This window comes from Myodes glareolus, chromosome 6, assembly GCF_982192425.1.
Source record: "Myodes glareolus chromosome 6, mMyoGla1.1, whole genome shotgun sequence".
Lineage (NCBI taxonomy): Eukaryota > Metazoa > Chordata > Mammalia > Rodentia > Cricetidae > Myodes > Myodes glareolus.
In genome coordinates, this window is record NC_142031.1 from 85,984,847 (window position 1) to 86,000,292 (window position 15,446).

Here is a 15,446-nt window from a genome sequence, read left to right on the forward strand (position 1 = left end):
TCAGTGTCAATGTCTAGATGCCTTGGTAGTATCCAACTATAAATGTTAAAAAGTTTTGATCATTGCTTAAAATTTTTAGTTATTTATTTTATATGTGTGCATGTTTTGACTGCATGTATGTATATGTACTATATATATATATATATATATATATATATATATATATACCTGTTCTTATGGAGGTCAGAACAGGCTGTCAGATCCCATGGACCTGGAATACAGTGGTTTGGGGCCACCTTGTGGGTACAGAACCGGGGTTTTCTGCAAGAAGAGCTAGTGCTCTTAACCTTTGAGCCATTTCTCCAGCCCCATGACCAGTGTTTTAACATGTATTTATTTTAAAAGTTTTAAAACAATATTTCTTTCCAATTACACTGTGATCAGAACACAGTCTACAAGATATCAATAGTTCCTATTTATTGAGATTCTGTTTGTGGGTAGGTTTGGGATCATTTTTTAAAATTATTTAAATTTTCCATGTATGTTTGGAAACAACCTACCTGTTCTTATTTACTAGGTACAGAAGTCTACATATGTTCAATGGATGAAACTTTATTAATTGTATTGTTCCATTTCATAATATCTTTATCTAGAATTTCAGTTCATAAATGTATTCTCTTAAATGTGTTATTTCATTCAAAAACAGTCCACTTCTGGTCATTTGTGTACAGTTTTAGAATGACCATAATTTTAAATCCACCACTGATCTTGAACTTCTCATTCTAGGTTCATGCTTTAAATATCCTCAGAGCCCTGTTCAGAGATACACGTCTGGGAGAAAACATTATTCCTTATGTTGCTGATGGAGCTAAAGCTGCAATTCTGGGATTCACATCACCTGTCTGGGCAGTGAGTATTCTTGCCATCTGTGCCATTGAGCTAATTTTGTTTTTGAATTACAGGTTTTTGATAAGCTAACCTTTCCCTGGTGCCAAACATATACGCTGCATTTTATCAACTAATTTCTTCAGGGGATAAGTGTTTTGATCAGACTACATTTATTTACAGTTTCTGTTGTTGTAAAGTGACACCATGTTTTTCCTATAAAGCAGAACATTTAACTGGGGCTGGCTTACAGTTTCAGAGGTTCAATCCATTATATCATGATGACAAGCATGGCAGCATGCAGGCAGACATGGTGCTGGAGAAGAAGCTGAGAGTTCTACATCTTGATTTACAGGCAGCAGGAGATAGTGAGTCACACTGAGCATAGCTTGAGCTTGAGAGACCTCAAAGCCCAGCCCCACAGTGACACACTCCCTCAAACAAGGCCACACCTACTCCAACAGACCACATCCCCTAATAGTGCCACTCCCAGTGGGCCAATGGGGTCGATTTTATTCAACTACCACAGGGTTCCATTTTATCTCCTTTGTTGATTTATCATTAATAGCAACCTTATTTTGTGGTTGCTTTGGCATCTGTGTGTCTTATGACATATAAAGTGTAAGAACTTACTAATAGTGTGCTTCTATTTATCTCTGTCTTTGGGCTGTTACTGCTTCACATTTTTCTTTGCTGTAATCACTATCTACAGGTTGTTTTATATAACAACACCATAAACTAAGTTGTTACTTCTTTTCTTTAAATGATCCATTATCATTCTTTTTAATTTACCACTTCAGCCATTTTGAAGTGTACACAACTCAATGGCACCAAATACACTGGTATTATCACTAGTGCATATTTTCTGAATTTTTCCTCACAAACAGAAGAGTCTTTACCCATTCATTGGCTCCTTATCTTTCCTTCTTTCATCCCTTGTGCATTCAGCTATGCTTTCTTCTCTGGATTTGTCTGGCCTAACACATCACGTAAGTGGAGTCTATAATAGATTTCCCTTTGCATTTGGTGTGTTTCAGGATTATTTTTTTTTCTGTGTATTAGTGTTTTGCCTGACCATATATATGTGTACCACATAACATGTGTGGTGCCTGTGGAGATCAGAATAGGTCATTAGAGGCCCTAGAAGTGAAGTTACAGATGGTTGTGAGCCACAGTGTGGGAAATGGAAACTGAGCCCAGCTCCTTTGCAAGAGCAGCAAAGCTCTTAACTACTGACCTATCTCTCTAGACTTTCCCATTCTGGTTTTGATTTGCATTTCCAAAATGATCGCCAATACTGATTTAGAAGCAGAAAAATTCTTAGTATCTTAATGCATCTTTCAACATCTGTGGATTCCTTTATCCAACATGTGCTGTATCTTTAGCAGTGGAGTCTTATCTTCTAGTTCTAATGAACAACCAAGAGCAGTAGCACTGTCTTCTGTTGTTTTAAGAGCTTCTGGGACCTCCCTGACCAGTGATATATTGGGAGAAAGCTCATGCCTGGCACTGAGATCTTAGTAACTCATGTATTCTGGGAGAAGCACAGGGTAACTGTGCTCAAATTCCTTTTAAACACTTATTACTGTATTTAAAAAATTAGCTTCCAAAATAGTGAGTTTCCTCAAGGGCTTTTCATATATCTTTGGATTTTGTTAAGCCATCCACCGCCCTCTTTCCCTGTTTCTCTCTACTCTCTTTGTGGTATCAGTCTGAAATGTCCCCATAGGCTCAGGTGTTGGAACACTTGGTCTCCAGCTGGTGGTGCTGTTTGGGAAGGCTGTGAAACTTTTCGGGGCGCTCTATGCCTTTAAAGCTGTGTTCACTGGGATCAGGTCTTGAAACTTTATTTCCCCACCCCACTTCCTACTTCCTCTCTGCCTCCTGATTGTGTACACAATGTGAGCAGCCCATTCCCCACTCCCCACTCCTGCCACCTGCCTTCTGTACCATGGTGTAACTGCACCAGAATAAGCTCTTCTTTCCTCAGCTTCCTCTTGTCAGGGGTCTTGTGACAACAACAGGAAAAGTGACTACACAACCCCTGTCCTATTTGATAGCATGTTCTAATGACCAAACTGCGCAGGTACATATCTATAGTCCCAGTACTCGAGAAGCTGAGGTAAGAGGATAGCTTGTACCTTGGCCTACATAGCCAGATCCCATCTTATTAAACAGCAGCAAAATGGCAGCTGGGATTATGGACTGGTGGTGGAACACTTGCAGAGCATGGGCAAGGCCCGGGTTTTAAATAAAGAATATTTAAAACTCAGCAAGAAAAAGACTCCCCGTTTAAAGGGAGCATAGTGAATCTGAATACATTTCTTCAAAGAGGACATTCAAATGATCAGTAGACATATGAAAAATGTTTAATAGCATTTTGTCATTAGGGAAATACAAATCAAAACCACCCATTAGAATTTTTTAAAAAAGGACATTAACAAACATTGAGATAATCCAGATCTGAGTTGGGGCAGAGACAGTGGTAGTGACAGAACAAGATCGATGGATTACTGGCTGGGGACGTTAGGCAGGGCTGTGACAGGGCTCCATTATTTGCTGACTATTGATTGGATATCAGTAGATCTCTGTCCAGTTTGGGGGTTATACTGTGAATGGCACTTATATATCCATAAAGTCCATTTTCAAGGCTATCATAGATGAACTGGCTCTTTGGGCTTTTAGAGGAGAGGTTGCAGTGGGTGGCCCTTAGGACAGATGCAGTCTACTGCTGTGTTTCATTTGGCTTCTATGACAGTTCCTCACTTTTCTTTAATTTGTTGCCAGCATTTCCAAATAGTGAGATTTCACATAAAAATCAGGGTTTCTGGCTTCTCTTGAAAAAGAAAAAAAAAAAAACCAACAGAAGATCTGGCAATAGTTGCTTTATATTCCCTCGTGGCCACTAGTCAGCCCAATAGTAACTGCCCTAGACACGGTGCACTGATGTCTTTGTTGCCACTGTTCCTGGGCATTTGGGTTTGTGGCCATTCCTGCAATGGCTTTAGAAAGTTGTTTTCTAAATCTCTCATTATTATTTTCTTTCTAAAAATTGATTGCGCTTGTGTGCACATGCATGTATAGATGTACAGCTCATGTTTGACAGACAGTTACAAGATTGTGAGTCAGTTTTTTTCTTCTACCATATAGTTCCCAGGTATGTAACTTACGTCTTCAGGCTTTGTGACAAGTGCCTTTACCTGTTGAGCCGTCTGGGTGGCTCACATTCTTAGTTTTTACGGCCTTTCAACTTACATTACTAGTTGACATATATTATGATGATGATTCTACCTACTCAATTAGAATATAGATTCTGTCAGCAATTTTTAATTTCTGATTCTGAATGCTCTCCAGGGTTCTCGTATAATTCAGTGTACATTTGACAAGATTTGGCAAGATAATTGAGGAAGGCTGGTGAAGTTAGGATAGTCAAGATTTTTACATGATTCTGAAGCATCTTGACATGCATTGTTTAGTAAAGATAGGCTCTGTTGGTATGATAGAGAAACAATTATAGTTTATTCTTAATAATTTTCCTTTATTAAAAATATTTGTCTTATTTTTCCCATGAGAATGTTTGCCAGAATGCATATATGTGTACCATATGCATGCCTGGTTCCTGAAGAGGTTAAAAGAGGGCATTGGATCTCCTAAAACTGGAATTGTGTATGGTTGTGAGCCACCATGTGGATTCTGGGAATGGAACATGGGTCCTCTGCAAGAACAGTCAGTCAATCCTCTTAACTGCTGAGCCATCTCTCTAGTCTGATTTATTTTCTTCTTCTTCCCTTTTGAGATTGTCATTATATAGCCCTGACTGGCCTGCAACCCATGATTTTCCTGCTTTGGCCTTCTAAATGCTGGGATTACAGGCTTGTGCTGTTGCCATGACTGGGTTTCTTGCTTCATTTTAATTAATTGGTTATCATAAAATAATTTCATAGTTAAAATTACTTGAGTGGGTTACTGGCATTGTAATATTAATAAACAACATCTTGAGTATTGACTGATGTCTTGGCTGTTTTAATTACATGGATTCTACAAAGTTAAATCATAAGTTTTTTTTCACAAGAAAAAGAAGGAGTTCAGGTTTCCTGGAGTGTTCATCATCAGGATGTGGGGAAAGAAGTCTGCTTCATTCTTTAGAAACATACAAATATATGGTGAAACAATTGATGCCATTAGAAAAGGCTGTGTTAGGAAGGAAAAAAGAGCAGGCTGTGTTGTATGTGTATGGTTGGATTGTACAGCTGGTTCAGTTTAAGAGTAAGTCATTGAGTGAATTATTAGAAAGGTTCTTTTTTTCTCATTTGCTTTATTTTATGAACACAAACCTTATTTTCTTTAGTTTCACTCTACCAGTTAGGTAATGATTTTTTAATATCTACTTTAAACATTGTTAATGTTTATTTCATGACATGAGTATTTCTTAAATCTTATTTTATGTTTATTTTTACATTAGGTGAGAAATTCATCCACACTTCTCTTTAGTTCCTTGATCACAAGAATTTTTGGAGTTAAAAGGGGAAAGGATGAACTTTCCAAAACAAACAGGTAAGCTCAGTCCAGCCTCAGCTTTGTACAGCACTGTCCAGGCTACAGTGACTGCCAGATCCACAGATTCATCAGTGACCTAAAATTGTAAAAGTTCTATAATGACATAAACCATGCCACCAAGTCCCTCGGACCGATCAGCTACTCTGAACAGGTCTGGAAAGGGCAGAAACAGAGCAGGGTTGAAAGGGCAGAAATAAAGACTGACCTCATTGCAACAAGCAGAGATTTTTATCTTCTTCAAATATTTCTGAAATACTCCCAGTTAATCTCTCTCTCTCTCTCTCTCTCTCTCTCTCTCTCTCTCTCTGTGTGTGTGTGTGTGTGTGTGTGTGTGTATTAGTGTCCAGCACATTATATTCGCTTGTCCAGGTAGAAATGTAACCATTTTTGAATTCTGATCAATGCATGTCCCTGAGTCCCTTTTCATTGTACTTAGGATGTGAAGTAGGTAGAGACTCAGTCACTTAGAAGAAACAGTGCTTTTGGCTTGTTGGAATTTACTGTCTGAGATATTTTCTCATAGCATGTTATCCTTGTTGAACCTCGGAAACCATTTGAATATGGGTAATTTCAAAGTGATATACAAGTTGTGTATGTTTCTGAAGAAGAGAAGCTCCGAGTAGGAGCATAGGGGAGGATTTGAAGCTAGTCTGGTTGACTTGCAGTTGCTAACACTAGATGTCACTGTTGTTGCGTGCTCAGTTGCTCTCGAAGCATCATTTAGGATCCAGTTTGGTTTTTCTCTTGAGGTTCTCCCTCCCCCCTAAAAGGTTGCTATACTCCACATTTGTTTTAGGCTAATTGCCTTCCAGAATGTGTTTTCTTGTGCTGGCATGAAGTCTTAGGAATTAACGCGTGTACATGATCCTGTGACACTGCAATAGCAGTGCTTGAGTTGCTGAGATAGGAACATTGTAAGAGCATATGATGAACTTGAGGCTAGCCTGGGCTCCAGAGTGGACCATGTCTCAAAAAGAAAACAAAAAAAGCTATTTATCACCCTGTAAATTTACCAAATATTAAAAAGGAAGGTAACTGGGTATATGTATGAATTTCCCAAGAATTTGATGAAAATACTAGACTAGTATATTTTATTTTTGAATTTATCCCTGTGCATCTATCTGTGTGAGTATATTTATGTTTAGTGCCCACAGAAACGAGAGAGGGCATCAGAGTCATTGCAGCTAGAATTACACATAAACTCCGGTTCTCACAATTGAACTGAAACTGGTTTTAATTGCTTGAGTCATCTCTCTAGTTCTTATTTTGTTTTAAAAACTGTTTCATCTTTAAAAATAAAATATTACTTGTTTGTAAGGATGATTATTTTTGCTTTTCTTAAAGTAATTTGCCCATTTGGTAGTATAAAATGGCTGATGCTGTTTCTCTTCAGTTTTGTGTACTTTGTAATAATTCTACAGTGTCCTAAGCTTTCACCTAATTCAGTCTGCTTATAAAACCATGATTAACAGTGATATAAACTGAGCCTGAGGGTACAAGTCTGTAACCCCAGTACTTGGAATGTAGGTAGGAGCATCTGGAGCTGACAGTCACTCTGGGCTACATAGCTAGTTAGAAGCCAGCCTGAGCTATGTGAGACGTTGTATTGGAAAAGCAAAAATAAATAGCTTGAATTCTCCTTATAGTTGTTGTGAAGCAATTCTTGGACATTACATATACATTTTACTGTGTGCAGTAGAAAATGATATTTATTTCATTTAGATTGAAAGAGGGTGAAAGAATAAAGTGGTGACACACATAATTTTAATCACTTTGCCAAAGCTATACTGATGGAAAACACTACTGTGCATTCATTCTCTTTGAATGGGAAAGGTTAGAAAATTAAAACTTTCCTAGAAAGAGGGAAGTGGAGTAGTTTTAGGGTGGTTTCAAGCACAATTGAAAAGTAAAATGAAGGACGTAGGAAATTGATTATGTATTTAAATTGATGACCACTTTTGTTACAGGCCTTTACTTTGATAACCTGAGGGTTTGTCTGCGCTGTCCTTATACAGGCTTCTGCTTTCTCTGGACTGGAAAGTCTGGCATAGCTGTAATTGGACTTGCTCTCTAAAGCCTTTCCCAACTCAGATTTGCACCGAGTATTCTGCTTTTGTGCTGTAGTCAATTGTATCACTGTTAGTTGAAATGCTTATTCGCTCTGTCTTAGACAATATTAGGTCTCCAAGGGCAGGGCCTTTTCCATCTTTTTTGCATATATAATAATGGGGCCCTTTAAGAATGCTGGAAGTGATGACTTGTACATTGTCTCCTTTTTTGGCATCAAATAACTAACCTCACCTAATGACATCTCTCAGGATGGTAATACTTGCTTTCACAACTTCACTGCCCTGCCTAGAGGCCTTGTAAATGTATGCTCTTGGTCAGGAATGAGTTGACAGGAAAAGATCAAAAAGAACATCTGCCTTTTCCCTTTGCTGTGAAAATTGTGTCTCTTGGAGTAAACAACTTGGTTTCTAGGTATTCTGTTGTCCCTAGAGATGACCTTAATAGACTCCTTGAGCCACTCTGCATTTCAGTTTCTTCACTGTCACCCCAGGAATAATAAGACCTAGGCTCATGTCCTCATGGGGTCATCGTCATCCCAGAGCTAACTACTGGGCTTCTTTCCTGTGACAGAGACGCCTGTGCTCTCTTCTTCTGTTACTGCCCCCATCATCCTTCTTGTCCCGCAGTCTTGCTTTTAGGTGGTGATTTTTGAGGAAACTATAGGACCAGTATCTTGACTTTTTTTTGTGTATCTGGTGCCTCACATACTGTCTTATGTGTAGGAGATTCACAGACATACTTGCTTAATAAATAAACCAGATTTTTTGATGCTAAACAAAAGAATAAGAAAACTGGTTTCTGGGCTGGTGAGATGGCTCAGTGGTTAAGAGTACTGACTGCTCCTCCAGAGGACCCAGGTTCAATTCCCAGCACCCACATGGCAGTTTGCTGTAGCTCCAGTTCAAGAGAATCTGACATCATTATACCAATGCACATGAAATAAAGTTAAATAAAGTTTTTAAAAAAAAGAAAAAAAGAAAACTGGTTTCTCCTGCCTTTATCCCAAATGGCTGCAATAATTGACTGAAACAAGTTAGCTCACCTCTCTGGGTCTTGAGTTTCTCTACTATAAAATGAGGGTTTTGGGAGTAGCCCCAGGGTCCTAAAATACTGAGCTCGAGTGTTACATAAGTTCCTAGAATTACAACCTTGGGTAAGTGCTGTATTCCTAGTGCATAGACCTGCCACATAGTAGGGTTGAAAAAAAATTGACTTTCATATATAAAGAAGTAATGGGGGGGGTGTCTGTCTCCTCTGTAAATATTATAAAACAAATGTTCTTTTGAGCCAGTTGGCCTTGTTTTAGGTGTTTACATTATGAAGAATTTAATGTTTATTAAAAATAAGTTTAAATATATTGTATATAAATATATGTAATAAATTGGTTTGTTTTTGGTTTTGGTTTTTTTTTGAGACAAGGTTTCTCTAACTTTGAAGCCTGCCTGGAACTAGCTCTTGTAGACCTCAAACTCACAGAGCCTGCCTCTGCCTCCCCACCCCTCAGTGCTGGGATTAGAGGCATACACCACCACCGCCTGCCCAAAGAATTAAAAAGTTTTATTTGTGTGTTTCAGCCATGCATTTGAAGGATATCTTGTATTGGTTTTGGTTTTAGATTGTTTCAAATAAAGATGTAAGGGGCATTCATGTTTAAATACATGATTTTTTATAACTACAGAGTTTCACTATCCTGGAATGAGTGGCTAGGAGTCCTTAAATTCAAATTTATTTTTATGTTATGTGTCTGTGCTACATGTGCATGCATTACCTGTGGAGGCCAGGAGAGGGTGTGAGGTCTTCTTGACTTTAACTTACAGATGGTTGTTAGCTGCCATGTGGGTACTGACAATCAAATCCAGGTCCTCTGGTAGAGCAGCCAATCCCCTTAATCACTGAGGCATCTCTCCAGCCCTCTACTTCTATGCTCTTAAATAATATTATTATATTAAGATTTTCTAAAGCTTTTTCCCTTTGTGCTTCTTGTCATCTATCAAACTTATAATGTAGCCTGGCTGCAAGGTTCAGTGATCTGCAGGCTTTGCTTTCTAAAACAACCCCCCATCTTCATGGAGGGGTTTGCCTTGATGACCCCTCATTTCTACCAGCAGAAGCAAAATATATGTGGCTTTTGGGTCTTTTCCTAATTTAATCCCTATGTGAATTAACCTTCAAGTAGGTGGGTTCGAGCTCCACGACCGATCAGTATATAGCAGTCTGAAGAGCTTTACTTTGACCATATGACATCCATGTGCTCAGTGAAGAGTAGCAGCTTTTGCACTTCCTGTTTCAGTGCTGTGAATGCAGCATTAACAGGGAGAGGAATGTTGAGGGTCTGTAACCTGCCCATAATCAAGGAGCTCACAATCAGCTGGGGAGACAAGGATCTATACTTTTGAATCAGGTGAAATAGAAAACACTATACTATAATTGCCTGCACAACATGATACAGATAGTGAATTCTCTAGATATTCGTAAATGGAAAGATAGAGTGGAATACTCTTGAGGGGAAATAGCGCCCTCTTCTGGCCTCCACGGGTAATGTATGCACATGTTGCACAGACACAGGCAGGCGTTTACCCAGACACATAATATAAAAATATATTTAAATTTCAAGACTCACTCCAGGATAGTGAAATTCTGTGGTCATAAAAAAAGTATTGTGAATGAGTAGACTTGGGGTACGTGAGAGAAAGTCAATCTACAAAGGAAAAGGCTTGCTCCTCTGTTGCTATGTGCAGTCTTTGTTCTGTCTCTGTGAAGAGAAGCTCACATCCAAGGAAAGAGTATAGGAAGATTTTGTATGATTTTAGAAGAAAATGTGTCTGCAAAAGCATTATTAGATCCAAGTAAAATGATTTCCGGTGACTGTGTTTGGAGGTGTTACAGTGACTTTACAGTGACTTTACTTTCTAGGCTATAAATGACAGAACCATTTTAGCTATTTGTCTTACTGTCTTGGTGTGCAGACGTGCCAGTATCTTCCCCAGCCCAGCGCCCTGCTTACAGGAAGACACTGTGAAGCAGTTTCCAGACAGAATGGCTTTTTTTCCTGCTTTTCATGTTTTCTAGGAAAATAGATCCCACAAGTTTCTGTGGTTACCCACCCCATTGTTGAGGAAAGAATCAGATTCTCAATACTAAAAATGAGAGCTGTAGGGTGTGTGGGCCTTTGTGGTTTTGAAAATGTAATTATTAGAATTCAGAATGGCTTATTTGATTTGAACTGCAGCAAATACTTATTATCACTTGCAGCAAGTACTTATTTGGCCAGACTAAAAACCAGAATTTTTTTGACTGTGGCCAGGATTATATCACCATCTTATAGACTGAAAGGATTCCCATTTTCTCCACTAAATGAGCATCTGTTGTGTTCTTCCTCTGACAGGGATCAGAAGTATTCCATGCCAGAGCCAGAGCTAAAGCTCAGTCGGTATGGGCCTGAGCAGCGTGCACAGCAGCCCTGTCCAGTCTCCTACCACACTGTGAAGTCCCACACTTGCAAGTTAGAGGCAGCAAGGTTGGAAGCACAAGTTCATCTTTAAGTTAGAAGCCAGCCTTGGTCACAGGGCATCTTGTCTTAAAGAAAAAAGTGAGGGGAGGGAGGGAAGTGTCACAGCGAGTAAAGGCATGTGTCACATAAGCTTGTAGAACTCAGTTCAATCTCTTGAACTTATAATGAAGGCAGAAGGAAAACCTGACTATAGAGTTGTCTCCTGAACTCCACACATGCCTCTGTCCCTCTGCATCATGCTTACACAGGCAAACAAACCAGTACTCCATACCCTAAAGAGTAGGCTATGTACTTACTGTGAGAGTCTCTGTTGAAGGGCAGGAGACCCTCTGCCAAAAACTGGCGTTTCCTTGGTGCCCTTTCGATGTCTCCAGTTTAGTGTTAATGAGAGCCTGGTATCAGGTGAGAACGTCACCTTTTCCAGTGTAGTCATTTACCTACTGTTACACACCCAGAATGTGACCCGACTAGAGTGCAAGGCACATTCCAGCTGCCTTCCACCAACACGCACCCTCCATTGGTAGACAGTCACAGTTTTGTCATCTGGCTTTAAGTTTGATATCTTCAAGCTGTGGAGACTCTTTCCTGTTGTCTGCGTGTGGACTGGAAACTTCTCCTCTCTGAAATGATAGCCTGTATTTTTTAGGGAAGCGAAAAGAAGCCAAGGAAAAGTAGACCTTGAGGTGACTAATATGAGTCTTTGTGTAGACGGTGGAGTCATGTGGATTGTACCCTTCTGACTTGGTGAAAAGTACTTGTCCTCTCCAGCCCCTGCTGTTTTCACACCCCTAAAGAGAGAGCAGGCTTCAAGGATTTCAGGGTCAGGCTTCAGAATCAGGAAAGTACAAGTCTTAGTTTTCAGTTTGAGTTGCCCCAGTAAAGTGTCAGAGTTTCTATTGGGACATTTGCCGTTTCTACAGTTAACCCTATAAAACTTTTATATTTGATAATAGTTTGGTGCTATAGGATGGGAATTTGGGGGCTTATAAAAATTCTTTCCTGTAATGTGATTTCTTTTAGACTTAACTAAATGTTTTTCAGAGTTCAAGCTTATGTTTTTTGTTCATGTCTTTAATTAAAATCAGACTCAGTATAGCCATCATCATCACTTGGTTTTACTCCAGGAGACCCTCAGAAGGGTCTCAGTTCTGTCCCCACTTCTCAGATGTGACAGTTGAAGTACAGAAGAGTGAAGCGGCTTGCTTGACGTCACAGTAACACTGGAAGTCAAATTCAGTAGTTATTTTTAGCTCACATTAAGCTTAACTACATTTTTTAAATTTCAGTTTACCCTATTAGTAACAATAAACCAGAACTGGATTCAGTGGCTCTCACATAGAGTATGAGTTTTATTCTTCCAAAGAGACGTGTTACCTGTCATAGGGTTTTAAACACTCATTTAAAAATTAACAACGACATGTTTTGATTTGGAGGCATTGTCCACTCATTTCCCACAGATATTTGTAGACCATTCAGTTTCATTTTCTAGTTAGAAAAAAAAATGAGTATCTTGTGTTTCTGTTGTTGAATACTTCTGACCACCAGAGCTCAGTCTGCACTAACCCTTCGGCCCACTGAAGGGCTCCGTGTTTCTACTTTCTCTTCACTGGGCTCATGAATTTTTTTTTAAAGATTATTTATTATGTGTGCAGTATTCTGCCTTCAGGCTAGAAGAGAGCACCAGGTCTCATTATAGATGGTTGTGAGCCACCATGTGGTTGCTGGGAATTGAACTCAGGACCTCTGGAAGAGCAGTCAGTGCTCTTAACCTCTGAGCCACCTCTCCAGCCCCCTGGGTTCATGAATTTTAGGTAAGAAAACTATAAAATTCTTAATAGCAACAAAATTCTTGAAAAGTAATATGTTCATGAACTTAAGAGGGAATTAGTCATTGTGTTCTTAAATATTGACTCTTGCATGAACCAAGTAATCTTTGTTCTTAAGTACTGCTTCAGGCCATTGCCTTCTTAATAACTAAAGCATTGTTGTCTTCGTTCGAGCATGTTCTGTGGAATTTTGGCAGTGCAGCATCCTTTTTCTGCATCCTAGAAAAGCATGAGTAAATATTTTTTCTTATCTTTGGTATTTTTGTAGCTTAAATTTTATATGAGCCAGACTAATATAACGTAATACCAATATTACATAATCCGAGATATCAGCACTGCTGCTAGAACTGCGAGATAAAGTCTTCATCTGTCGGGGCTTTGCAGGCAGTGCTTGCTCTCCACTCTCTGCTGCTCGAGGGAGATGCCACAGACCGCTTTCCCAGTGAGAAGATGGAGTCACAGAGGCTAAAGACTGAGGGAACAGTTTCATTCAAACAAAGATAGTATTTCTTTTTCATTCAAAACTTAGTCCTTGGAACTATTTATTTTAGTTCTAAATAGTTTGAAATTCTAGGAATTGTTGTTGAACACTTGAATCACTTGTTAACACATTGATCTTTGAAAATATAATAAAAATTTTTCATTGAATCCTTACTATATACCTTGGCACTCTAGTGTGTACAAAAGTAGTTCATGACATGATCTTAGATTTCCAGGATTTTACTTCTTAGTAAGAGGTAAGGCCAACTTTGAACTTGTTCAATAAATATGATTATCAGACTCTTTAGTATTGATTGTCAGAGATAGGGACCAGAGGAAATGAAGTCATCCCAAGTAACAGTTCAGTTTTGTTCTTGACTTGAAAGAAAGGGTAGGGTTTTGATCTGTAAAGAGGGGATTACATGTGGTATTATGTGGTATATAATGGTACATTATATGGTACATATAAGGATGGAGGTTAGAAACAACACTGCGCATGCCTGAGGACTGATGGCAAAACAGCCAGGAACAGAAAGGGTGTGATGTACATTTTCATCATTCATATCTAGAACAAGGAAGGATTGGTTGGCCGCCTGTTATAGGTGTGTTTGAATTTTATACAACATTAGAAATTGTTCAGAAGTTCCTGTATCTGAGGATTCCATGACATAAAATCTTTTTTTTTTTTTGAATCATTGAGAAATGAATGAATACCTTATCACTGGCTGGTGGAACTGGAGAGCACAGTACAAGGTTCTTTAGATGGTTTGCTCATGAACTTCAGTCCATTTAGCTTAGTGTGATCCTTTTTGCATTCTTTCTTTTTGCCACTCCTGAATTAATAATCAGTATCTGTACCAGTGGGGAGTATACATTATATTTTAATAAAGATTAGCTTTTCCAAGAGTTTAAAAGGTACATAGTAAAATTTTTGATTCTTTTTTTTCTTTTTCATTTTTTCAGTCTTTTTTGCTAGATAAAAATGATGCAATAAATAGAAGTTTGTGATGGGACATCTTAGGACATTCAAGGGCTGTAATTGTTTTGTGAATCTTCAAGAGTGGGATATGGCATGTAGTACTGCCCTAAATTATTTATTTAACCTTGGGTTTCTTTCAGGGTTTCAAGGAACATCTACTATCGATGTTTCAGCAGCCATGATTTTGGTGATATTGTAAAAAAAACTGACTAAGGAGAGTAAAAGGCATATTTCTGATGCTATGCACATCACCAAATATGAAAAGTATGATTGTGTGAATAAAAATGGCCTCCATAGGCTAATATGGAGTGCCATTATTTGACATTTTGGCCTTTTTGGAGGAAGTGTGTCACTGGGGAGTGGCCTTTAGGGTTTCAGCGGCTCAAGGCAGGCCCAGTGTCATTCTCTTCCTACTGCCTAGACCTTTTAGCTCCTTCTCTGACGCCATGTCTGCCTACACGCCGCCATACTTCCCACCATGATGACAGTGAACTAGACCTCTGAACTGTAAGCTAGCCCCAGTTAAATGTTTGTTTGTTTGTTTTAATCCGAGTTACTGTGCTCATGGTGTGTTTTCACAACAGTAGAGTGTAGAGTAAGACAGAGAGATACTTAGTTCAGATTATCTTGGCAGCCTCAGAAAGACTTAGTTTTAGTTGTAGTTAAATGTACCATAAATTATCTCAAATTGTGAGGTTAAATTTAACATGGTATCCTAAGTAGGTTGATGGTCAGCAGTGAATCTGTGAATATTTCATGGTTATAGACTTTGAAAACTTTCATAGAAATTAAAGTATTTCTTTTACAGAAAGAGCTTTATATTTTGTTTTAGGGTCTTCAGCCATTTTATCAGGTGATCCTTTGCATTTCCCACGGTCTTGATTGTTGCTGGGGAAGACAGTTCTAGTTTGGTGAGCTAATCAGGAAGCTGAGACCCGATCATCAGGCTGGGGGTTTGTGTGGGTGTAAGGAAGAAGAGGGAGCAGACAGGGCCAGGGAAGAGTAGTGACCAATGTAAAGCAAATAGATATGCTTTGGGCCCTTCCTTGACACATGTTACTGCTTGGAGAAGGGTGACTTTCCGACCGAAGTTAAGTTCCATTCATAGGAAAGGTGAGGGAGGGGAATGAATGTTTATTAAGCAAATAAGAATGTCTAATGCTACATTCTTCTAGGCCGATGTCCTCAACCCTCCTAA

At 38.9% G+C, this 15,446-nt stretch overlaps 1 protein-coding gene across 2 annotated transcripts in view; it reads left to right on the forward strand.

The window, feature by feature from the left end:
- The window catches only part of Thada (THADA armadillo repeat containing), a 318,719-nt gene that overhangs the window by 73,979 nt on the left and 229,294 nt on the right, over nucleotides 1-15,446 (forward strand). For both annotated transcript variants that reach the window (XR_015738149.1, XM_087907299.1), the window contains exons 25-26: nucleotides 727-849; nucleotides 5,288-5,379. Coding sequence is in view for 1 of the 2 variants with exons in the window: in XM_087907299.1 (XP_087763425.1) it covers nucleotides 727-849; nucleotides 5,288-5,379 (215 nt within the window). In the remaining variant the exon portion in view is untranslated. The remainder of the gene's footprint in view (nucleotides 1-726; nucleotides 850-5,287; nucleotides 5,380-15,446) is intronic.